Below are 24,271 nucleotides of genomic sequence, written 5' to 3'. Positions count from 1 at the left end.
CAGTAACTCCTCACTTAAAGTCGTCCCGGTTAATGTTGTTCCATTGTTTCGTTGCTGATCAATTAGGGAACATGCTTGTTTAAAGTTGCGCAATGCTCCCTTATAACGTTGTGTGGCAGTCACCTGTTTTGTCCACTGCTGGCAGAAAGAGCAGCCCGTTGGAGCAAGCTGGTGGCGGCTTGGCACCAGGGTGAACCGGCAGCCTCCCATCAACTCCCCACTCTCCTAAGTTTCCTGTTCAGCAGCTGCTCAGCAGGCTATCAATTGCCGGCAGTTCAGCTGTCCCTCCCTCCACTGCTGTGTGCTGCTCCTGCCTTCTGCCCTGGAGCTGCTCCTGGGAGCCTCCTGCTTACTGTGCAAGTAGGCGGGGGAAGAGGGGTGCTAATGTCAGAGTGTCCCCCACCCCCCGTTCCTGCCCCCCGCTTATCCGCTCTCCATAGAGCAGGGGGGGACATGACAGGGCTCAGGATGGAGAGAGCTTGCTGGCAGCGGCTGCTGTCTCAACTTGCTGATTTACTTAAATCATCCGATGCAGTGAGCTGTAGCCCACGAAAGCTTCTGCTCAAATAAATTGGTTAGTCTCTAAGGTGCCACAAGTCCTCCTGTTCTTTTTGCGAATACAGACTAACAGGGCTGCTACTCTGAAACCTTAAAAAGGCAGTGTACTTAGAGTGGGGTCAGCGTACTTAAAGGGGCAATGCATGTCTCTCTCTCTCACACAGGATTTGTGTCTCTGTCTCTCTGCCATGCTGTCTCCCCTCCCTCCATTCCTGCTGCCTTGTAGAGTGTGAGGCTACATTAACAATGTGTTAACCCATGAGGGCTCAGCCGAGTGATAGTTCATCATTTAGCAGTAAGACATTCCCTGGGAAATATCCCCCCCTCTGACTCCATCACCTCAACCAAGCTTAGAATGTGTACAGTATTAAACTGTTTGTTTAAAACGTATACTGTGTGTATATATATATATAAAATATATAAAATGTCTTTTGTCTGGTGAAAAAAAATTCCCTGGAATCTAACTCCCCCTCTTTACATTAATTCTTATGGAGAAATTGGATTCGCTTAACATGGTTTTGCTTAAAGTAGCATTTTTCAGGAATGTAACTATAACGTTAAGCAAGGAGTTACTGTATTTTAAAATCTCTTTCCAAGCTGGGTGGATTATTGTTAATCTGAGCAGAAGGGAAGACAACCAAACAAGAATAGATATCACCGTTAGAGCAAAGAGAAGGGCAGCAAACAAGCAAGGCTGAGTTAAGGCAGCCAAAGGGGCTGAGGGAGCTGGAAAAGAGGGAAGGAATCAAGTGTGGAATTGAAGGGGAGAGACCATGTAACCACTGGTGAGGAAAGCTCTTGCCCCCACCGTCCTGAGGCCCTGAATAGGGTACCGCTCCCCATATAGGAAGGAAAAGGCGAGGAGCAGAGGAGTTTGTTTATAGGCAGCCATGTAAAGCAGGCGTGTTCCCTTTTCAGGGGAGAGAGGAGAAGCCAGCTCAGAGAGAGTCAAGGGTGAGGCTGGAAGCAGGAGGTCAAGGCACTGGTCATAGGTGGCACGTTCACTGACTGTAGTGATGAAGGGGAGGAGGGAGGTGGCAGAAGTGCGGGATCTCAGGTGGATTTTTATCCCGGGGGATTAGGGTGTGGTTGTGTTGTGAAGGGGGTGAGAATAGGGGCAAGGCAGATGTGTGTCTGGGATGGGATTGGGGGGTGGGGGAGACAGAAGGTGAAAGGAGGAGAGCAGAAAAGTTACAAGGAACGTGAAGTCCTGTTGGATCGTCTCAGTCTTTTCTGTCAGTACATTGGCAAAGATGCTAAGTGGGGAAACGCTTAAGGAGGCAAGAAGAGGAGATGGTGGGTCCTGCAGATGATAGATCCCTTCCTAGAAGGCAGCTGAGATGTTCTCAGTGCTAGTAAGAGGACCACAGAAATCTACAGGAGCCCTCAGGTAGGGGGTGTGTGAGCACCGGCACTGACACTGGTTTAAGTAGGAGTGCAATAGTCCGGCACTGAAATACAGGAGGAAACGGCCAGGCCGTCTTGCAGGGATAACTGGCCTAGCACCAGAGACAAGGCTGAGAGGTAACCTGAACTCTGTTATAGTCTTGGCCTTCACAAATACTGTGAGGTACTCTAAAATCTGGCATAGCCAATCCAGACTTAGGAACTGGAGTCCAGTGTTTGGCTACCCATAGAGCCCATTGTTTTCGGCTCAGCCACACTAGCTTATGTCTGCCTACAATCCCCAAGGAGCCTGGGAGCAGCACTGCCACCTGGGAAACCCCCACTGAACCAGGAGGCTCTGCCGCCAGAAGAAGCATTGGCCTATCCAGGACATGAGAGCCAGCAGTGTAACATGCTCGTGTCCAAGGAAGCCACGGTGCATGGCAGCTACTCTGTCCGAGGCTGGGGGCTCTGTCTCTGATGCTCCACTCTCCAGTCTCAAAATACATAAGGGGCTGGTTCTTTTCCTATTCTCTTCTTTATAGCAGCTATGATTAGCCTGACCTCTTCTGTCTCTGTCTCTGCAGCTGCGTCCCCCCTCTCCCCCCTCTCCTGAGGATGTCCCAGTCAATGTCAAGCAGGCATACAAGACCTTTGCAGCGGTGCCCCTGTCGCAGGCAAATAAGGTAGGGGTAGGGCAGGGATGATGACCTGGCTGCACAGACACCAGGGTGGCAGGGACGATGGGGATACTGGGAGCATCACAGGTGGGTCAGGAATGAGAATGGAGGCAGGAGGTGCTGTGGGTGAGGCAAAGACAAAGATAACCCCTCTCTCAAAAGTTTCCCTTTTCTCTCTCTCCTCAGGAGACGCACGGTCAGACAAGCACCGAGAAACCTAAAGCTTCTCCTGAGGTGAGTTTCAGTGGCTGGAAATGGAGTTGGAGTTGGGAGTCCTGATCACAGACTTTGGGGGATAAGGGCAGGATCCCAATGTGGGTAGATAGGAGGCAAAGTTCCCATCTGTGGCAATGTGGAGAGAGGGTTCAGACATGGGGTAGGGACCTGATGAAAGCAGGCATGTGGCCTGTGCCTGAAGGGACTAGATATGGGGTAGGGACCTAGGGAAGGCAGGCATGGGACATATACTCAGGGAGATTGGATATGGGGCAGGGATCCAGGGAAGGTGGGCACAGGGCACATGCCTGAAGAGATTGGACGTGGGGTAGGGACACAGGAAAGGTAGGCATGGGCACTTGCCTGCGGGGATTGGATATGGGGCAGGGTCTTTTAGTGGCTGACATGCTGCTGTGGCTGTTGCAGATGATGTCGTCCAGGGGACTGCACAGCCCAGAGCAGCGATCCTTCCGTGAGAGGCAAAAGTACTTTGAGATCGAGGTGAAGCAGCAGCAGGTGGAGAAGCCCCCCAAGCGTGTCTCCCTGGTGGGGGAGGATGACCTGAAGAAAATGAAGGAGGAGGAAGGTGCGATGGAGTCAGTTTTGGGGTGTTAGGTTTCTCTTTTGTGCTCTTGCGGGGTCTGTCCCCTGCCTGTTGGCTTTTGAGAGTGGGGGATCCTGCCTATTGAACATGGGACTGGTAGGGACCTCCTGAGTCACTGAGTCCAGTCCACTGCTATTACAGGCAACTCTGTCCTATCATCCCATTCATAAACTTATCAAGCTCCACCTTACAAGTAGTTGGGCTGTTTGCCCCCTGCTCCTACCAGAAGGCTATTCCAGAACCCCGCTGCTTGGATGTTTGGAATTGGAAATATTCTAATTTCCAGCCATCGGCTCCTGGGTTCCAGTTTATTAGGATGGGCGGGAGGGTGTCTCAAGCAACAGTACCATAAAATATTGAACCCCTGTGGTCAGGCCTGAAAAATCATGAGACTGGCTTTAAAATGACGCGTGTTGGGTCTGTCTTTGCCTTCTGGCTTTGGAGCCCCTCTGAGCCCCATCTTCAAGCTTCTCTCCACAGCCAGGAGTGCTACCGTGTTTGTGTTTTAAATGGAAGCTGAGATTCTCCTTTGCTTGCTTCCCACTCCTGGGATGGGCTGGCCTGTACAACTCTGACAGTTAACAGTAGCTAGCAGTGCCCACTGAAGCACTTATTTGCTGCCTCCTGCCCGTCTCTTCCCTGTTTTGAAGGGTCTAAGGGTGAGGCTATAAAAAGGGATTGCAGCACTCCTTCCAGCCGCCCGCAGCAGCAGACTACCAACCTCTCTGGACCTGGATCCAGATCCTATTTTTGATACAAGTGCTATCTAAAAACATTTTGGTTTAGAGTTTTACACTGTTAAGATTGTACATAGTTAGTAGTTACAGTTTTGGATAGGTAGTTTTTAGCAACGATAAGTAAGCTTTGGCTCCAAACTGAGGTGTCTTCTATGGCAGATCTGAAAACTAAGAAGCCAAGTTTTAAATGCTTTTCGTCCTGCCCAGCAGTCTTCTCATAACACAAGAACTAAGGGTCACCAAATGAAATTAATAGGAAGCAGGTTTAAAACAAACAAAAGGCAGTATTTTTTTCCACACAATGCACAGTCAACCTGTGGAACTCTCTGCCAGAGGTTGTTGTGAAGGCCAAGACAATAGCAGAGTTCAAAAAAGAATGAGATAAATTCATGGAGGGTAGGTCCACCAATGACTATTAGCCAGGATGGGTAGGGATGGTGTCCCTAGGCTATGTTTGCCAGAAGCTGAAATGGGCAACAGGGGGTTCATTCCCTCTGAAGCACCTGGCATCAGAAGACAGGACACTGGGCTAGATGGACCTTTAGTCTGACCCAGTATGGCCATATAAGATTTTCTGTCTTATTATCTAACCCTTTCCTAATGATTCACAACATTCTGTTTGCTTTTTTGGCTGCGCTGCACATTGAGTATATGTTTTCAGAGAACTATCCACAGTGACTCCAAGATCTCTTCCTTGAGTGGTGACAGCTAATTTAGACCCCATCATTTTGAATGTATAGTTGGGATTATGTTTTCCAATGTTCATTACTTTGCATTTATCTGCCATTTTTTTGCCCAGTCACCTAGTTTTGTGAAATCCCTTTGCGTCGCTTCACAGTCTGCTTTCTACTTAACTATCCTGAGAAGTTTTGTATCAGCTACAGATTTTGACACCTCACTGTTTACATAAGAACATCCATACTGGGTCAGACCAAAGGTCCATCTAGCCCAGTATCCTGTCTTCCAACAGTGGCCAATGCCAGGTGCCCCAGAGGGAATGAATAGAACAGGCAGTCATAGAATCATAGAATATCAGGGTTGGAAGGGACCTCAGGAGGTCATCTAGTCCAACCCCCTGCTCAAAGCAGGACCAATCCCCAACTAAATCATCCCAGCCAGAGCTTTGTCAAGCCTGACCTTAAAAACCTCTAAGGAAGGAGATTCCACCACCTCCCTTGGTAACCCATTCCAGTGTTTCACCACCCTCCTAGTGAAAAAGTTTTTCCTAATATCCAACCTAAACCTCCCCCACTGCAACTTGAGACCAATAACTCCTTGTCCTGTCCTCTTCTACCACTGAGAATAGTCTAGAACCATCCTCTCTAGAACCACCTCTCAGGTAGTTGAAAGCAGCTATCAAATCCCCCCTCATTCTTCTCTTCCGTAGACTAAACATCCCCAGTTCCCTCAGCGTCTCCTCATAAGTCATGTGTTCATCAAGTGATCCATCCCCTGTCACTCATTTCCAGCTTCTGACAAACAGAGGCTAGTGACATCATCCCTGCCCATCCTGGAGAATAGCCATTGATGGACCTATACTCCATGAACTTATCTAGTCTGTTTTGAACCCTGTTATACTCTTGGCCTTTACAACAGCCTCTGGCAGAGAGTTCCACAGGTTGACTGTGCATTGTGTGGAAAAAAATACTGCCTTTTGTTTGTTTTAAACCTGCTGCCTATTAATTTCATTTGGTGACCCCTAGTTCTTGTGTTATGAGAGGGAATAAATAACACTTCCTTATTTACTTTCTCCACACCAGTCATGATTTTAAAGACATCAATCATATCCCCCCTTAGACATCTTTTCCAAGCTGAAAAGTTCCAGTCTTATTAATCTCTCCTCATACGGAAGCCATTCCATACCCCTAATCATTTTTGTTGCCCCTTTCTGAACCTTTTCCAATTCCAATATATCTTTTTTGAGATTAGGTGACCACATCTGCACAAAGTATACAAGATGGGGGCGTACCATGGATTTATACAAAGGCAATATGATATTTTCTGCCTTACTATCTATCCCTTTCTTGATGATTCCCAACATTCTGTTCACTTCTTTGACTGCCGCTGCACATTGACAGATGTTTTCAGAGAACTCTCCACAATGACTCCAAAAATCTCTTTCTTGAGTGGTAATGGCTAATTTAGATCCCATCGTTTTATATGTACAATTGGGATTATGTTTTCCAATGTGCGTTACGTTGCATTTATCATTGAATTTCATCTGCCATTTTGTTGTCCAGTCACCCAGTTTTGAGAGATCCTTTTGTGGCTCTTTGCAGTCAGCCTGGGACTTAACTATTTTAAGTAGTTTTGTATCATCTGCGAATTTTGCCACTTCACTGTCTATCTCTTTTTCCAGATCATTTATGAATATGTTGAACAGTACTGATCCCAGTACAGATCCCTGAGGGACACCACTATTTACCTCTCTCCATTCTGAAAACTGAGCATTTATTTCTATCCTTTGTTTCCTATCTTTTAACCAGTTACTTATCCATGAAAGGACCTTCCCTCTTATCCCATGACAGCTTACTTTGCTTAAGAGCCTTTGGTGAGGGACCTTGTCAAAGGCTTTCTGAAAATCTAAGTACACTATATCCACTGGATCACCCTTTTCCACATGCTTGTTTACACCGCAAAGAATTCTAGTAGATTAGTGATTCATGATTTCCCTTTACAAAAAACATTTTGACTCTTCCCCAACAAATCTCCCCAGAAAAATCATGGAGCAGGTCCTCAAGGAATCTATTTTGAAGCACTTGGAAGAGAGGAAGGTGATCAGGAAGCGTCAACATGGATTCACGAAGGGCAAGTCATGCCTAACCAACCTGATTGCCTTGTATGATGAGATAACTGGCTCTGTGGATAAGGGGGAAGTGGTGGACATGATATACTTTGATTTTAGCAAAGCTTTTGATACGGTCTCGCATAGTATTCTTGTCAGCAAGTTAAAGAAGTATGGATTGGATGAATGAAGAAGTATGGATTGGATGAATGAACCCTATAAGGTTGGCAGAAAGCTGGCTAAATCGTCAGGCTCAACGGGTAGTGATCAATGGCTTGATGTCTAGTTGGCAGCCGGTATCAGTGGAGTGCCCTGTGGGTTGGTCCGGGGGCCAGTTTTGTTCAACATCTTCATTAATGATCTGGTTGATGGGATGGATTGGACCCTCAGCAAGTTTGCAGATGACACTAAGATGGGGGGGGGAGACAGATATGCTGGAGGGTAGGATAGGGTCCCGAGTGACCTAGACAAACAGGAGGATTGGGCCAAAATAAATCTGATGAGGTTCAACAAGGACAAGTGCAGTCTCCTGCACTTAGGATGGAAGAATCCCATGCACCGCTACAGGCTGGGAACTGACTAGCTAAGTGGCAGTTCTGCAGAAAAGGACCTGGGGATTTCAGTGGACGAGAATCTGGATATGAGTCAACAGTGTGCCCTTGTTGCCAAGAAGGCTAACGGCATATTGGGCTGCATTAGTAGGAGCCTTGCCAGCAGATCGAGGGAAGTGATTATTCCCTTCTATTTGGCACTGGTGAGGCCAGTACATCAAGGGACGTGATTGTTCCCCTCTATTCAACATTGGTGAGACCTCATCTGGAGTACTCGCAAAAAGAAAAGGAGTACTTGTGGCACCTTAGAGACTAACCAATTTATTTGAGCATGAGCTTTCGTGAGCTCATGCTCAAATAAATTGGTTAGTCTCTAAGGTGCCACAAGTACTCCTTTTCTTTTTGCGAATACAGACTAACACGGCTGTTACTCTGAAATCTGGAGTACTGTGTCCAGTTTTGGGTCCCCCATTACACAAAGGATGTGGACAAATTGGAGAGAGTCCAGCAGAGGGCAACGAAAATGATTAGGGGGTTGGGGCACATGACTTACGAAGAGAGGCTGAGGGAACTGGGGTTATTTAGTCTACAAAAGAGAAGAGTGAGGGGAGATTTGATAGCAGCCTTCAACTACCTGAAGAGGGGTTCCAAAGAGGATGGAACTAGGCTGTTCTCAGCGTGGCAGATGGCAGAACAAGAAGCAATGGTCTCCAGTTGCAGTGTGGGAGGTCTAGGTTGTATATTAGGAAACACTATTTCACTAGGAGAGTAGTGAAGCACTGGAATGGGTTCCTTAGGGAGGTGGTGGAATCTCCATCCTTAGAGGCTTTTAAGGCCCAGCTTGACAAAGCCCTGGCTGGGATGACTGAGTTGGTGTTGGTCCTGCTTTGAGCAGGGGATTGGACTAGATGACCTCCTGAGGTCTCTTCCAACCCTAATATTCTTTGATTTTCATGGATTCATAGAGTCCAAGACCAGAAGGGACCACTGTGATCATCTAGTCTGACCTCCTGAATAAAACAGAGCATAAAACTTACCCAAAATAATAATTTGCAGAGAAACATCCATTTTTTTAAAGGGTCTTATTCATGTGTACCCTCCTGTTTCCAATCCTGTACCTTCACAGGACCTGAATTTAGTTGTGTCTCACTTGATGGGTTCCTCCTTTGAACCCTTGGCAACAACTCTACTGCTGCTATCAATGAAACCAGTGTTTTTGATAGTAGTTACCTCTGCAAGGTGTTTGAGAGAGATACAGGAACTTTCAGCCAACTCTCCTTTTACAGTATTCCACAAAGGCAAGGTCTCTCTCAGGCCACTCCCTAAATGTATGCCTCAAGTCATATCTTCATTCTACTTCAACCAGACTATCTTCCAGTGTTCTTTCTGAAGCCTCATTTTTCCAGGATTGAAGAAAAACTTCATACCTGGGATTTTCGGAGGGCTCTGGCATTTTATCTGGACCACACAAGATCTGGCAAAGGTCCCTCCTTCACCAAGGATAATAGCCCACTTCACTAGGGCTCATTCTACTTCATCAGCCTTTTTGAACAACATTGCAATAGCAGACATTTACAAAGCAGCAACGTAGTGGTTGTGCATACCTTCTCCAGACACTACAGTATTACTCAAGCTTCCCAAGATGTGCGGGCCATGGAAGCAGGCAAAGTGGTTGGACAGGTCTCAAAAATATCCCCTTCTTGTATAAAAAAAAAAAGTATCCCCCTCTTGCATTCCCCTGCCTTCCAACCCCTGCATGCTTAAACCCATCTTAGGTGAAAGGTCTAACTGATCGCCATACCTGGGGTTGGGAAGGAATTTTCCCTTTGGTCAGTTTGGCAGAGACCCTGGGGGTTTTTCGCCTTCCTGCACCACAGGTTACATGTCACTTGCAGGTTTAAACTAGTGTACATGGTGGATTCTCTGTAACTTGAAGTCTTTAAACCATGATTTGAGGCCTTCAGTAACTCAACCAAAGGTTAGGAATCTATTTCAGGAGTGGGTGAGTGAGGTTCTGTGGCCTATGATGTGCAGGAAGTCAGACTAGATGATCACGATGGTCCCTTCTGACCTTAAAGCCTATCAGTCTATAGATCTATGAGAATATAGGCCTCTGAACAGTCTGTGCCCATGGGAGGTGGGTGGAGTTTTGCCCATCCCTTGCCATGACTCTGGCCTTCGTTGGGTGGGCAGGATCATCAGCTAATCTGGCCTCCATCCCCCCAGCAGAGTCCTACCTATTGGCTCCCCATTTCACTGTTCCTGATGTGTGGGGAGTGGGTCTGCTTGTCAGCTCAGCTGGGGGGGGATGATGTTTGCCCGTTAGCTCCTGGGGCTCTATGTCCATGGAGGGATAGGTCTGAATCTAGCTGTTGACTCCTAGAGGTCTGATCCCAGACACGCATATCAGATCCTGTGGGGTCCATCTCAACAGGGGGTCTGCCCATTGGTTCCTAGGCGGTTCCCATCCATGGAGGAGTTACAGAGGGTGAAGCAGTTGGAGGCTTTCTGAGATTATAGCCAGGAAGAAAGGTAGGGAAAAGGTTTTGCTGATTACAAAGAAGTGATTAAGAGGACAGGTTGAAAGGCATCGAGGCTGGTAAAGGAGTAGATGCTAAGAGAGCTCAAGAGAAGTGTGTCTTCAGGGAGGGAATCGATTCAAAGACGGTTACAGAAACTGTAGGATTCTATTGCAGAGAGTGAGCGAGGCCCTTAAAGGGAAAGGACCTACCCAGAGATTGTTCCCATGAACCTCGGTGGCCATGGGAAACACTGCTGGCAGCCAGCTCTGCAGTTCTCTTCCCACTCATATGGGTCTGTCTCATTTTGGCAGCTCGTAAACTGCAGCAGAAACGGGCTCTGCTGTTGGAGGAGGAGGAGGAGGAGGAAGAGGAGGATGTGGGGAAGCAGATGCCCGATATGAGCATGCAGTCCAGTGTCATCATCGAAGGAGTGGAGTACAAGATCAAGAGACTAAATGGAAGGAGCATCCAGTCCCCGGCAACTCGGTAAGACCAGCTGGCAGCTCAGATCCAGCTCTGTGTCCTAGGAGTTGGCCAGCATCACCTTTCCCCAGATGGGGAGGTGTGGGCAGGCCCCACCACCTTTGCTGGGGAATTGGGTATCACAAGGCATACAGTTTGTCTCCAGGTCCTTGTTCTCAAATGAGTGGCTGCCCAGATCCTGCCCTTGGGTACCTGGAGTCATTGATTGTAGTTGTGGTTAGCTTGGGACACGCACCTCTTTGCTGAGCCTGTGCCAAGCCCTGCCCTTTAGGCTCTTGCATTACGCCTGGGTCTGCAGGAGTCTCTTTCCCCAGGCTGCGGTTCTGCGTTGGTGGTGCTTCTTTCATTCCTTTCCCTGCAGATTTGCCTTACAGGTGGAGCATTGGGCTTCAAACGGAATAAAGCTCAGGTTGTTGCCTTTGAACTGTCTCAGAATCTTGTCTGTCTGACTCTTTCCCCATAAGCTGCAGCAGGACCATGCCTCGGGCCAAAGGGCCAATCATCTTTGTCTTGTATGCTTTGGCTTAGAGTCTTCTCATCCTGCCTGACCACGCTCCATACCCTCATGTTTGCTCCAGTTTCTGCTCCCCATCTCCTCATTAGCATTTGTAGCATCCAGTCTCAGTCCAGAAACACCTCGCATTACACCTGCATAGTGAGGGTTCCCCACTGCACTGCCATGCTAAACTGGGCTCCTGGCAAACACTAAATAAGGGCAGCAGCCAAACATGCAGTCTTTGCAGAGGCAGTTTATCCCTCCTCTCCCCACAGCTGGATGCAGCTCAGATAGCGTCACTCTGTGAAGGTGGGGTGCAGGTCACCGCCCTTTGGTGCTCTCCCTTTGGTGGGCTAAAGGGTTGTGGGCCAGTCCATCCTACAGTGAGCTCTGGAGAATGTATCTGTGGCATCCACATCACTGGCTCAGTTGCACCTCAGGCTGATTGCTCAGTTGGTCTCCAGTGAGTTTAATAGAAGGACGGTACTTAGGGTGGGAACAGGCTACAACTTCTCTACCCAATCAACTCCTTCTCTGATCTGGGTGGGAATAGGCAGCTGGTGGCAATATTGTGATAGGAAATAAAATATTTGGTTGCTTATTCAGGGCCAAATTCTGTGCTGACTTATACATAGAGCACACTGGGCCAATGGCATTGCAAAGGGTGTCTACGAGGGCTGCCTGAGGGCAGACTTTGTGCCTTCAGAGAGATCTGACATCAGCAAAGGAAAAGCAAGAAGCGGTCAGTCAACCATCACAGCCTGGAGGCTGGAGGGAGCAGGGTTGGATTTAGGAAAGAGCTGTCAGGTGAGCACAATAATTTACACTTGATACATCAGGCCAGGGTGACAGTCAGACCTCTGGGTGAGGAAGATGAGTTTGGGTGCCTGTCTGGGGTGAGATAGATGCATATATCAGAGAGGATGCAGCTGTGATAATGGAGATGGGACATGATTGGGGCCTGGACCTGCTGAGAGCTCATGATGTCAGAACAGAGAGAAAGGTAGGCTCTTCAAGATTCTGAGGAGAAATCCCCAGCCTGGAGGTAGAAGGAAGGGGATGGCTCTCAGATTACAGGGCAGGTGCCGGCAGTCTCAGTGATAACAAAGGTGAGGCAGAATGAAGAGGATGTGTACCTGTCAGCCTGCTCCCAGTCTCTTGAGGTTCTGCCGTAGGACCTGGGAGGCTCTTCCCATGATCTGCAAGTTCTGGTTTCACCAACTGACCTGGTTACCAGGTGACTCATTCCTACTGACCCTGCTCACATGCCCTTGAAGGCTTCCTCCCCCGGGCAGGTGGGGCTGGAGGGATAAGCTCTATGTGCATGATGCCAAGGCTGTCAGGCAGATCAACCAAGAGCCACATCACTGAGTGAGTTGCAGTGTTTGCTTCCTGTGGCTCAGGTCCCTGGGCAGGGGGTCTGTGCTCTGAGCCCTCCCTGGTGCGCATGCCTCCAGCACGCTTGGTTGACATGCCTGTGTTGCTGCCAGGATCTCTGAGGCGGACGAGCACAGCAGCTCCCAGAGAAACTCACTGGAAGAAGGATTCAGGCCCGAGCAGAGACCTAACTCTATGTCTGGGTAAGAGGGGACTCTGGAGGGGGGGGAGTAACACTGCACTGCAACACCCCCTGCCCTTCCCTGCCTGCTGCCCACAGACTGCCACATAGTGGGCCAGACCACTCTGCCTTTCAGCAAGGAATGGGGTAGCAGGCAGGCTTCGGGGAGGTGTGGGATATAGAGCAGAGACCTGTCTTTGGGGAGGGATAGGTGTTGGGGGGCATGGGTCGGGTACAGGGCGTGCGGGGCATGGGTTGGGTACTTAGTGAGAGCCAGAAGCCTGGGGGGTTGGACTAGGGATGCTGTGGGGCCCTTCCTTTGAGGAGATCTTGGGGGGCTCAGGGCTTTGGGCAGGGTACAAGGTAGGACCTCTACTTTGAGGAGGGAGAGCAGGAAGTCTGGGGGCTGGAGGGTGGGCTGGGCCAAGCCCCTTGTTATTCCTGGCTTCTCTTCCCAGACTGATCCCAGTTTACCCAGGAGGGGGCGAGACAGGGGCACCTGTGCGAACGGCCAAAGCTGAGCGACGGCACCAGGAGCGATTGCGGATGCAGAGCCCTGAATTCCTGAGTACCCAGGAGAAGGAGCTGTCTCCAGCTGAGCGCCGGGCCCTGGAGGCAGAGAAACGAGCCATGTGGAGGGCAGCACGGTGAGTCAAGGGGAGCCTGCTATCCCTCTTTCTTTACTAGCAGGGTCTGATGTCGTGTCATTGAATCTGTAGCATCAGAGAGAGGGAATGTTTAGGGGCCAGGGGTAAGGGAGGTTGTAGTGACCAGAACATAGTGCACAGGCCTATCTGCCTATCCAATCCTGTCTACCTCTGACAGGAGCTTGAGGGGTTCGTCTCTTCTTTATACTTTAGCAACACTTGTGTAGGTCTTCATGACAATAAAGTCTCATTGTATTGACTTCAGCTCAGGCACTGACGTTCATGTGACATTGCGCAATTCCCTTCCCTCTCTTTGCACCTGTTTTTTCCACCTGTTCCATAGAATCAGAACAAAGAGACTTGCAGTGAAACTTAAAAGGTGGCAAATGCAAAACTAATAAAAGGAAATGCCTTTCTACACACATAATGGGCAATTAGACTGTGGAACTCACAACCACAAGATGTTATTGAGGCCAGGTTCAAATAGGGATTGAACAGTTACATGGATAACAAACATGTCCAAAGTTATAACAATTAATGCAAACAAACATTTTGGAAACAAGATAAAAACTCCTGCTTCGGGATTTAAAACAGTCTCTATTAGGAGTTAGAATGAGATCTTCATGGGTGTAGATTATTCCACAATTGTTACCACAAGGTTTCTTGCCCATTCCTCTGAAGCACCTGGTGCTGACCACTGCTGGAGACAGGATACTGGTCTAGATGGACTTTGGGTCTGATCCAGTCTGGCAATTCCTATGTTCCTGTGTATGTTGGGGATCTTCCTCCCATGGAGGCTATGAGGATGAATGAGTTAATGTTTGTAAAGTCTTCTAGAGCCTTGGATGGAAGATGCTAGAGCCAGTGCATTGGTTTGAGGCTGGAAAGCTGAGAGTCCCATGTTATTAGAAAGGTCGCATAGTATTATTGTACTTTTTATAGTTATTTAAAACCAAATTGAACCAATGTTCACAGAACCAGGGCTCATCCCTCTTTCCCTGGGGAGACGATGCCTCAGCAACAGGGTTCCCATTCCTTCCTCTGTGAGGGGATGATTCTCCAGCCAGATCCCTCTTCCAGCCAGGACGTTCTTCCATAGCACTTCCTTAATTTCACCACATTTTATGGCATTCTGTATAATCTCTCCCTATAAATCTGGCCCTCTGGCTGCCGGAGCACTGTTGCTCTTCTCTGAAGTTTCTTCACTGTTTAATATGAGGCACCCAGATATAGGCATGACATTTCAGTCAGTGTATTACTATGGGCTATCTCTGCTTTTCATTTCATGCCTCTCTAGAGCAGCCCCAAGTAGCACTGGTCTCATTCTGTTACTGTGTCACATTGTACACTCTGTTGTAAATGGCTCTTTGGTCTCGTAGCTCCCTTCTGGCCATTTCTGCTCCCCCACGCATAGTGTCAGGGGTTTGCACTTGTATGGCACATGACACAGAGCACTGCTGTCATTAAGGGTGGGTTCTGTTTTTCCACTTGAAACAGGGATTTTCCCTCATTGTTTTTCATGGAGAGTACAGTGTATCTTCCCCCAATTTACAGCACATAATCTGAAAAGGAATGGAATTTTCTGAGAATTTTTCAGATAACGGTTGAAGTGTAAATTAGTTAAAAATTAGTCCTTTAAGAAACATTTCTCTCATTTTTGGGGCACCTTCTAGCTAACAAACTGAAAAGATAGTCTTAAATGTACATTTGAAGAAACTAGGTTATTATTCAGGGCTTCGGCGTGGAGCCCGGAGATGGAGCACGAAGCAGCTCCAGAGCAGTGGAGCTGCAGGTTTTTGCCTGGAGCTGGAGCGGAGCCGCAGCACAGCTCCAAAGCCCTGTTATTATTAAGCAAAGTTACTAACAATCTTAACGTCTAAGTTTTGTCCTTAAAGTTCACAATTTGGCCTTATTCAAAATGGCCATCATTTCCCATAACTTTCAGGGCAATGAAGCCAAAGAGTGCCCTTAGGGAAGATGGCTGCCTCTTCACTAAAGTCATGGCGTGTGGCAGTGAACCTTCCATGACTAAGATTGCCTCCATATCCCATTAGAATCATAGAATCATAGAAGATTAGGGCTGGAAGAGACTTCAGGAGGTCATCTAGTCCAATCTCCTGCTCAAAGCAGGACCAATCCCCAACTAAATCATCCCAGCCAGGGCTTTGTCAAGCCTGATCTTAAAAACTTCTAAGGAAGGAGATTCCACCACCTCCCTAGGTAATGCATTCCAGCGCTTCACCACACTCCTAGTGAAAAAGTTTTTCCTAATATCCAAACTAAACCTCCCCCACTGCAACTTGAGACCATTACTCCTCGTTCTGTCATCTGCCACCACTGAGAACATGCGAGCTCCATCCTCTTTGGAACCCCACTTCAGGTAGTTGAAGGCTGCTATCAAATCCCCCCTCATTCTTCTCGTCTGCAGACTAAATAACCCCAGTTCCCTCAGCCTCTCCTCATAAGTCATGTGTCCCAGCCCCCTGATCATTTTGTTGCCCTCCGCTGGACTCTCTGCAATTTGTCCACATCCCTTTTGTAGTGGGGGGACCAAAACTGGAAACAATACTCCACGTGTGGCCTCACCGGTGCCGAATAGAGGGGAATAATCACTTCCCTTGATCTGCTGGCAATGCTCCTACTAATGCAGCCCAATATGCGGTTGGCCTTCTTGGCAACAAGGGCACACTGCTGACTTATATACAGCGTCTCATCCACTGTAATCCCCAGGTCCTTTTCTGCAGAACTGCTGCTTAGCCAGTCGGTCCCCAGCCTGTAGCACTGCATGGGATTCTTCCTTCCTAAGTGCAGAACTCTGCACTTGTTCTTGTTGAACCTCATCAGATTTCTTTTGGCCCAATCCTCCTGTTTGTCCAAGTCACTGTGGACCCTATCCCTACCCTCCAGCATATCTACCTCTCCCCCCAGCTTAGTGTCATCTGCGAACTTGCTGAGGATGCAATTCATCCCATCATCCAGGTCATTAATGAAGATCATAGAATCATAGAATATCAGGGTTGGAAGGGACCCCAGAAGGTCATCTAGTCCAACCCCCTGCTCGAAGCAGGACCAATTCCCATTGTTCAAGATGTTGAACAAAACTGGCCCCAGGACCGACCCTTGGGGCACGCCGCTTGATGCCGGCTGCCAACTAGACATGGAGCCATTGATCACTACGCGTTGAGCCCAACGATCCAGCCAGCTTTCTATCCACCTTATAGTCAATTCATCCAATCCATACTCTTTTAACTTGCTGGCAAGAATACTGTGGGAGACCGTATCAAAAGCTTTTCTAAAGTCAAGATATATCACATCCACCACTTTCCCCATATCCACAGAGCCAGTTATCTCATCATACAAGGCAATCAGGTTGGTCAGGCATGACTTGCCCTTGGTGAATCCATATTGACTGTTCCTGATCCCCTTCCTCTCCTCCAAGTGCTTCAAAATGGATTCCTTGAGGACCTGCTCCATGATTTTTCTGGGGACTGAAGTGAGGCTGACCGGTCTGTAGTTCCCCAGGTTCTCTTTCTTCCTTTTTTAAAATATGGGCACTATATTTGCCTTTTTCCAATCGTCTGGGACCTCCCCCACTCACCACATATTTTCAAAGAACATGGCCAATGTCTCTGTAATCACATCAGCCAACTCCCTCAGCACCCTTGGATACACTGGACCCATGGACTTGTGCATGTCCAGTGTTTCTAAATAGTCCTTAACCTGTTATTTCACCACTGAGGGCTCCTCCCACTACTGTGCTGCCCAGTGCAGCACTCTGGGAGCTGACCTTGTCTGTGAAGACCGAGGCAAAAAAAGCATTGAGTACTTCAGCTTTTTCCACATCATCCGTCACTAGGTTGCCTCCCCCATTCAGTAAGGGTCCCACACTTTCCCTGACCTTCTTCTTGTTGCTAACATACCTGTAGAAACCCTTCTTGTTACCTTTCACATCCCTTGCTAGTTACAACTCCAGTCTTGCCTTGGCCTTCCTGATTACACCACTGCATGCTCGAGCAATATTTTTATACCCCTCCCTAGTCATCTATCCAAATTTCCACTTCCTGTAAGCTTCCTTTTTGACTTTAAGCTCACCAAAGATTTCACTGTTAAGCCAAGCTGGTCGTATGCCATATTTGCTATTCTTTCTGCACATCGGGATGGTTTGTTCCTACACCCTCAGTAAGGCTTCTTTAAAATACAGCCAGCTCTCCTGGACTCCTTGCCCCCTCATATTAGCCTCCCAGGGGATCCTGCCCATCAGTTCCCTAAGGGAGTCTAAGTCTGTTTTTCTGAAGTCCAGGGTCCGTATTTTGCTACTCTCCTTCCTTTTGTCAGGATCCTGCACTCAACCATCTCATGGTCACTGCTGCCTAGATTGCCTCCCGTTTTTACTTCCCCTACCAATTCTTCCCTGTTTGTAAGCAGTAGGTCAAGAGAAGCACAGCCCCTAGTTGGTTCCTCCAGCACTTGTACCAGGAAGTTGTCCCCAACATTCTCCAAAACCTTCCTGGGTTGTCTGTGCATTTCTAATGGGACTGAAACCAGGAGGCCTGCAGTGATGATGGCTGCCCCTACACTCTGGTTGTAAAACTGGGAAGAGCTAGTCTATGCCACGAACCCAGCTCAGAAGACAAAGGATGGTCCATTGGTTTGGGGCTTGAACTCCAGAAACCCAGGTTGAATTCCCTACTCCACCACAGACTTCCTGTGTGACCTTGGGCAAATCACTTGGTATATCTATGTCTCTGTTCCCCATGTGTAAAATGGGGACACAGCTCTTCTCTCCCTCACCAGAGTGTCGAGAGAAGAAACACATTAAAAGTTGTGAGCTGTTCAGATCCTATGGCAAAGGGGGCTTTCGACGTTCCATAGTCAAAGGGGGTAGCAGCTGAGGTTCCCCACTATGGAATCTCTTCAACCTCTGTAGCTTTAACAGGATTTCCTTTGCTCGGAGGTGCTGTGGCTAGCCCAGCGGAAGAGGAGTGGCACACGACAGGCTTCCCCCTTCCCAGAGATTTCTGCATCATTGTGCTGGTGTGAGGGGTGGCAGAAACAGATCTGCTCTCCCCCACAGTTCCCCTGCTCTCCCCCCAGCTTGGTGTCTCCTCACCCCCCACTTCAAACATCTGCTTTCTATGCATATCTCAACATACCAGAAGGAGAAACTTGTATGTGGGGCTGTCATCCTTTCCCCCCTTTTGTGCCACCTCCAGTACTTACCATATAGGGGTCACTGGTTGATCGAGATGTTAAAGAAGTACTCAAGGCCAATTAGGCCATTGTGGAGAAACTAAATTAATTCTTTGCATCGGTCTTTACGGCTGAGGACGTGAGGGAGATTCCCAAACCTGAGCCATTCTTTTTAGGTGACAAATCTAAGGAATTGTCCCAGATTGAGGTGTTATTAGAGGAGGTTTTGGATCAAATTGATAAACTAAACAGTAATAAGTCACCATGACCAGATGGGATTCACCCAAGAGTTCTGAAGGAACTTAAATGTGAAATTGCAGGACTACTAACTGTAGTCTGTAACCTATCATTTAAATCAGCTTCTGTACCAAATGACTGGAGGACAGCTAATGTGACGCCAATTTTTAAAAAGGGCTCCAGAGGTGATACCGGCAATTACAGGCCAGTAAACCTGATTCAGTACCGAGCAAACTGGTGAAACTATAGTAAAGAACAAAATTGTCAGACACATAGACGAACATAATTTGTTGGGGAAGAGTTAACATAGTTTTTGTAAAGGGAACTCATGCCTCAACAATCTACTAGAATTCTTTGAGGGGGTCAACAAGCATGTGGACAAGGGGGATCCAGTGGATATAATGTACTTAGATTTTCAGAAAGCCTTTGACAAGATCCCTCATCAAAGGCTCTTAAGCAAAGTAAGCTGTCATGGGATAAGAGGGAAGGTCCTTTCATGGATTGGTAACTGGTTAAAAGATAGGAAACAAAGGGTAGGCATAAATGGTCAGTTTTCAGAACGGAGAGAGGTAAATAGTGGTGTCCCCTAGGGGTCTGTTCTGGGCCCAGTCCTATTCAACATATTCATAAATGATCTGAAAAAAGGGGTTAGCAGTGAGGTGGCAAAATTTGCAGATGGTACAAAACTGCTCAAGACAGTTAAGTCCAAAGCAGACTGCAAAGAGCTACAAAGGGATCTCAGAAAACTGGGTGACTGGGCAACAAAATGGCAGATGAAATTCAACGTAATGTACATTGGAAAACATAATCTCAACTATACATATAAAATGAAGGGGTCTAAATTAGCTGTTACCACTCAAGAAAGAGATTCTGGAATCATTGTAGATATTTCTCTGAAAACATCTGCTCAGTGTGCAGCAGCAGTCAAAAAAGCGAACAGAATGTTGGGAATCTTCAAGAAAGGGATAGATAATAAGACAGAAAATATCATAATGCCTCTGTATAAATCCATGGTATGCCCACATCTTGAATACTGTGTGCAGATGTGGTTGCCCCATCTCAAAAAGGATATATTGGAATTGGAAGTTTTAGAAAAGGGGAACAAAAATGATTAGGGGTATGGAATGGCTTCCGTATGAGGAGAGATTAATAAGACTGGGACTTTTCAGCTTGGAAAAGAGACGGCTAAGGAGGGATATGATTGAGGTCTATGAAATCATAACTGATGTAGAGAAAGTAAATATGAAATATTATTTACTCCTCAAAACACAAGAACTAGGGGTCACCAAATGTAATTAATAAGCAGCAGGTTTAAAACAAACAAAAGGAAGTATTTCTTTACACAGCACAAATTCAATCTGTGGAACTCCTTGCCAGAGGATGTTGTGAAGGTCATGACTGTACTGGGTTCAAAAAAGAATAGATGAATTCATGGAGGATAGTTCCATCTATGGCTATTAGCCAGGATGGGCAGGGGTGATGTCCCTAACCTCTGTTTGCCAGAAGCTGGGAATGGGTGACAGGGAATGGATCATTTGATTATTACCTTTTCTGTTCATTCCCTCTGGGGCATCTGGCATTGGTCACTGTTGGAAGACAGGATACTGGGCTAGATGGACCTTTGGTCTGACCCAGTATGGCCATTCTTATATTCTTATTAAATATATATACAAAAGCTCTGTTTTAAAGGGATTAAAGCTGGATAACTGTGAAATCCCCCAACTCAAGCCTTTAAAAGCAAGGCTATGCCACATTATGGAACATTTCTCCTGTACTCTAACACCCACGTTGCATATTTCAAGACTCTGCATTATCACAATGAACATCCTTCTATTCCCCAGTAGAGAGGGGAAACACACTATAGGCAAGCAGCAGACAGCATTGATTTGGTCAGCTTAATGTACCATCTCAACATACACACACCTTATACATCATTGAAAGCTTATGATGGCTACTTAAAGGTGAGGTATGATGTGGAACTGTCAACTTGTGCCATTACCGTAGAAAACGGGGATAAACAATGACATCTTCAACACGTTAAAATGACCACTTTGAAATATTCGGATTTGTTTCTGTTAGTTTAATGACTCTGTATTATTTCAAGAAATACAATTGAATTTCTTTGTGACCTCAAAGTATTGCAGCAACAATCTAAAAGGTAAATTAAAATCTAGTAATAAATTTGTACAGGTATAATTGAAACGTAACAGAGCTGGTGACATTTCTGGTCAACACCATTATCCTCATCTTGTTCATCGTTGTGACCCCTGTCAGGAGTGCGCGGGTTATCACAGTCTTCGCTGCCTCAGCACAAAGTGTGCTGACTACAGGCAGAGTTGCTTGTGCAGCAACCCCTACTGGCACAGGTGCACACAAGATCTTGTAGAAGCTCAGATGCCATTGGGCCTTAGAAGAATACAGGAAGTAGTTCATCATCTACATTTTTTCATCCATGTTGCAATAAAGATCCAACATCTGGCTTACCTATGTGTTAAGACATCCAAATAGTTGTTTGCCAAATGCTCTTTCGACACACCCTTCAAAACTGTTCTTACATGGTGGGAGTTTGGCCAGTGACTCGTCCTTTTTGCTGGCTAGATGGAGCCACAAACAACTGAGGTCTCTGTGGGTCTCTTTTTGTTTGTTGCTCTGGTCATACAGCACTGCTACCAACTTCCTTGCTGCAGAAATTGCGGCTTGTCGGTCACTCTCTCCTAATTTGGCAAGATCTCTGAAGTGGTAAGCTCCCTTTGTTTTGACAACATTAAACGCAGATTTTTTCCTGCTATCAAATAGGGATGACACAGAGTCACATCTATGTATGTTGTAGAAGTTAGGAGTGAGTGTGTCACAAATTGCATGCACAGGTATAGAGTGACACTTGTCAATTTTGCCGGTAATGTTGCTTGTTTCAATCCACATGTTATCTATGTGTTCCATTTTTGGAAAGTAGTGAACAGTAAGGACCAAATCATCTGTATCAAGTGACCTAATTACTATGGTTTCTTTGGTACCAAGAGATCCAAAAGCTATATTGGCACATACAACATGCAGCAGCATCCTTGTGTCCGCTTCTTCTTGAGTACTGTATAAATCTTGGGCTTCTTGACGTTAGTAAAGCTTTTGATACTGTCTTGCGTGACCTTCTCTTAAACAAACTAGGGAAATGCAACCTAGATGGAGCCACTATAAGGTGAGTGTAAAACTGGTTGGAAAACTGTTCCCAGAGCGTAGTTATCAGTGGTTCACAGTCATGCTGGAAGGGTATAACGAGTGGGGTCCCACAGGGATCAGTTCTGGGTTCGGTTCTTTTCAATATCTTCATCAATGACTTAGATAATGGCATAGAGAATACACTTATAAAGTTTGTGGATGATACCACAAGTGCTTTGGAGGATAGGATTAAAAATTCAAAATGATCTGGACACACTGGAGAAATAGTCTGAAGTAAATAGGATGAAATTTAATAAGGACAAATGCAGAGTACTCCATTTAAGAAGGAACAATCAGTTGCACACATACAAAATGGGAAATGACTGCCTGAGAAGGAGTACTGCAAAAAGGGATCTGGGGGTCATAGTGGACCACAAACGAAATAGGAGTCAACAGTGTAACAAACACTGTTGCAAAAAAAGGGAACATCATTCTGAGATGTATTAGCAGGAGTGTTCTAAGCAAGACATGAGAAGTAATTGTTCTGCTCTACTTCACACTGATTAGTCCTCAACTGGAGTATTGTGTCCAGTTCTGGGCGCCACACTTCAGGAAAGATGTGGACAAATTGGAGAGAGTCCAGAGAAGAGCAACAAAAATGATTAAAGGTCTAGAAAATATGACCTGTGAAGGAAGATTGAAAAAATTGGGTTTGTTTAGTCTGGAAAAGAGAAGACTGAGAGGGGACATGATAATCATTTTTAAGTCTATAAAAGGTTGTTACAAGGAGGACAGGGCTCTGTGGGAAAAAGTTTCTGGACTGATTCCTGTGTGATTGCCCCTCCCTTGCCAGACTCAAATTTGGTCATCTTGGTCATGTCAGCAAATGTTTTGATGCCAGATTTCTTGACTGGGCTGAAGAAGCTACATGCCCCATCAGATTCAAGTGCACCTCTCTCAAATATCTCCATTCGTTCTTCACCAACATCTGGTATTTTCTGTAGAGACTCTTGTACATCTGATGTTACAGAAGATATGTTGATAGGCACCTCTGGATGGGATTCAGGGTCAGGTGGGTTTGTCATAGTGTTGATGACATGGTTGGTAAGGGCTATAACAGGCTCTTCATCCCTCTTCAGTGCAGAGGCAAGGACTTGTTTGTGGACTTTGTCTTCACTACTGCTTGTTAGACCCTTCTTTCTGTCAGAGCTTTTGCATTTTAGGGTATGTCTTTTGAGGTTCCATCTGACAAGGACTGACTTCTTTCTTGTCAGTCCTACAATCCCACTGCTGCCCTTTGAGTCTGCTTGACAGTTTTCTCAGTTACCATGTGGCACATGCTAGGTTGCAATCGAGGCCAGTGAAGGGTTGCATCACCACCTGCCCTCAAAATGCTGTGCTGATATGATTCTCTTGTCTGAACACTCCCAGCCAGCAGACAAGTCTGCACTGAGTGTCTGTGTGTTAAGACGCCCTGACACAACAATTCTGATTCCAGCAGCCTGCTTGTTACACCACTGCCACCCTCTGGCTCCACCGGCCTTGGTTACCCTAGAAAAATAACACCAGCATCTCCCAGTCTTGAATTTTCCCCAAACTGCGTGGTCTGCAAAGTCCAGCCTCTTCCTGGATCATTGAGAGAGACATTAAGATTCATTTGTTCCTTTAAAGATACAATACCTAGCAGCTTGCCACATTGAAGTTAACATTCACTTTACATTAAACACCCCTCTGGATTGGTTTAGATTAGGGCGTCGATTAATTGGAATTAACTCACGCGGTTAATTAAAAAAAAATTAATTGTGATAAAAAATGTATTGCTATTAATTGCAGTTTTAATTGCACTGTTAAACACAAGAATCCAATTGAAAATTATTAAATATTTTTGGATGTTCTACATTTTCGAATATATTGATTTAAATTACAACACAGAATACAGAGTGTACTGTGCTCACTTTATATTATTATTTTTATTACAAATATTTGCACTGTAAAAATGATGAACAAAATAAATGTATTTTTCAGTTCATCTCATACAAGTACTGTAACGCGATCTCTTTATCGTGAAAATTGAACTTACAAATGTACAATTATGTACAAAAAATAACTGCATTCAAAAATAAAACAATGTGAACCTTTACAGCCTATAAGTCCACTCAGTCCTACTTCTTGTTCAGCCAATTGCTAAGTCAGATAAGTTTGTTTACATTTAAAGGAGATAATGCTGCCTGCTTATTATTTACAGTGTCACCTGAAAGTGAGAATAGGCATTTGCATGGCACTTTTGTAGCTAGCATTGCAAGGTATTTATGTGCCAGATATGCTAAACATTCGTATGCCCCTTCATGCTTCAGTCACAATTCCAGAGTTCATGCTTCCATGCTGATGACGCTTGTTAAAAAAACAATGCATTAATTAAATTTGTGACTCAACTCCTTGGGGAAGAACTGTATGTCTCTTGCTCTGTT

At 46.3% G+C, this 24,271-nt stretch overlaps 1 protein-coding gene across 29 annotated transcripts in view; it reads left to right on the top strand.

Annotated features, from left to right (window-relative positions):
• SCRIB (scribble planar cell polarity protein) overlaps positions 1 to 24,271 on the top strand; it is a 239,190-nt gene that overhangs the window by 173,904 nt on the left and 41,015 nt on the right. For 24 of the 29 annotated variants that reach the window (XR_013635276.1, XM_078851362.1, XM_078851365.1 and 21 more), the window contains 6 exons: positions 2,532 to 2,630; positions 2,811 to 2,858; positions 3,267 to 3,426; positions 10,351 to 10,525; positions 12,509 to 12,598; positions 13,035 to 13,223. Coding sequence is in view for 28 of the 29 variants with exons in the window: in XM_078851362.1 (XP_078707488.1) it covers positions 2,532 to 2,630; positions 2,811 to 2,858; positions 3,267 to 3,426; positions 10,351 to 10,525; positions 12,509 to 12,598; positions 13,035 to 13,223 (761 nt within the window). In the remaining variant the exon portion in view is untranslated. Of the gene's footprint in view, positions 1 to 2,531; positions 2,631 to 2,810; positions 2,859 to 3,266; positions 3,427 to 10,350; positions 10,526 to 12,508; positions 12,599 to 13,034; positions 13,224 to 24,271 lie in introns of those variants that run through there. The other 5 variants (XM_078851372.1, XM_073329747.2, XM_078851377.1 and 2 more) reach the window with 3 other exon arrangements.

This window comes from Lepidochelys kempii, chromosome 2 (assembly GCF_965140285.1).
Source record: "Lepidochelys kempii isolate rLepKem1 chromosome 2, rLepKem1.hap1, whole genome shotgun sequence".
In the NCBI taxonomy this organism is placed as follows: domain Eukaryota; kingdom Metazoa; phylum Chordata; order Testudines; family Cheloniidae; genus Lepidochelys; species Lepidochelys kempii.
The sequence above is the reverse complement of the archived record's forward strand: the minus strand, read 5'-3'. Positions and strand labels throughout refer to the sequence as shown.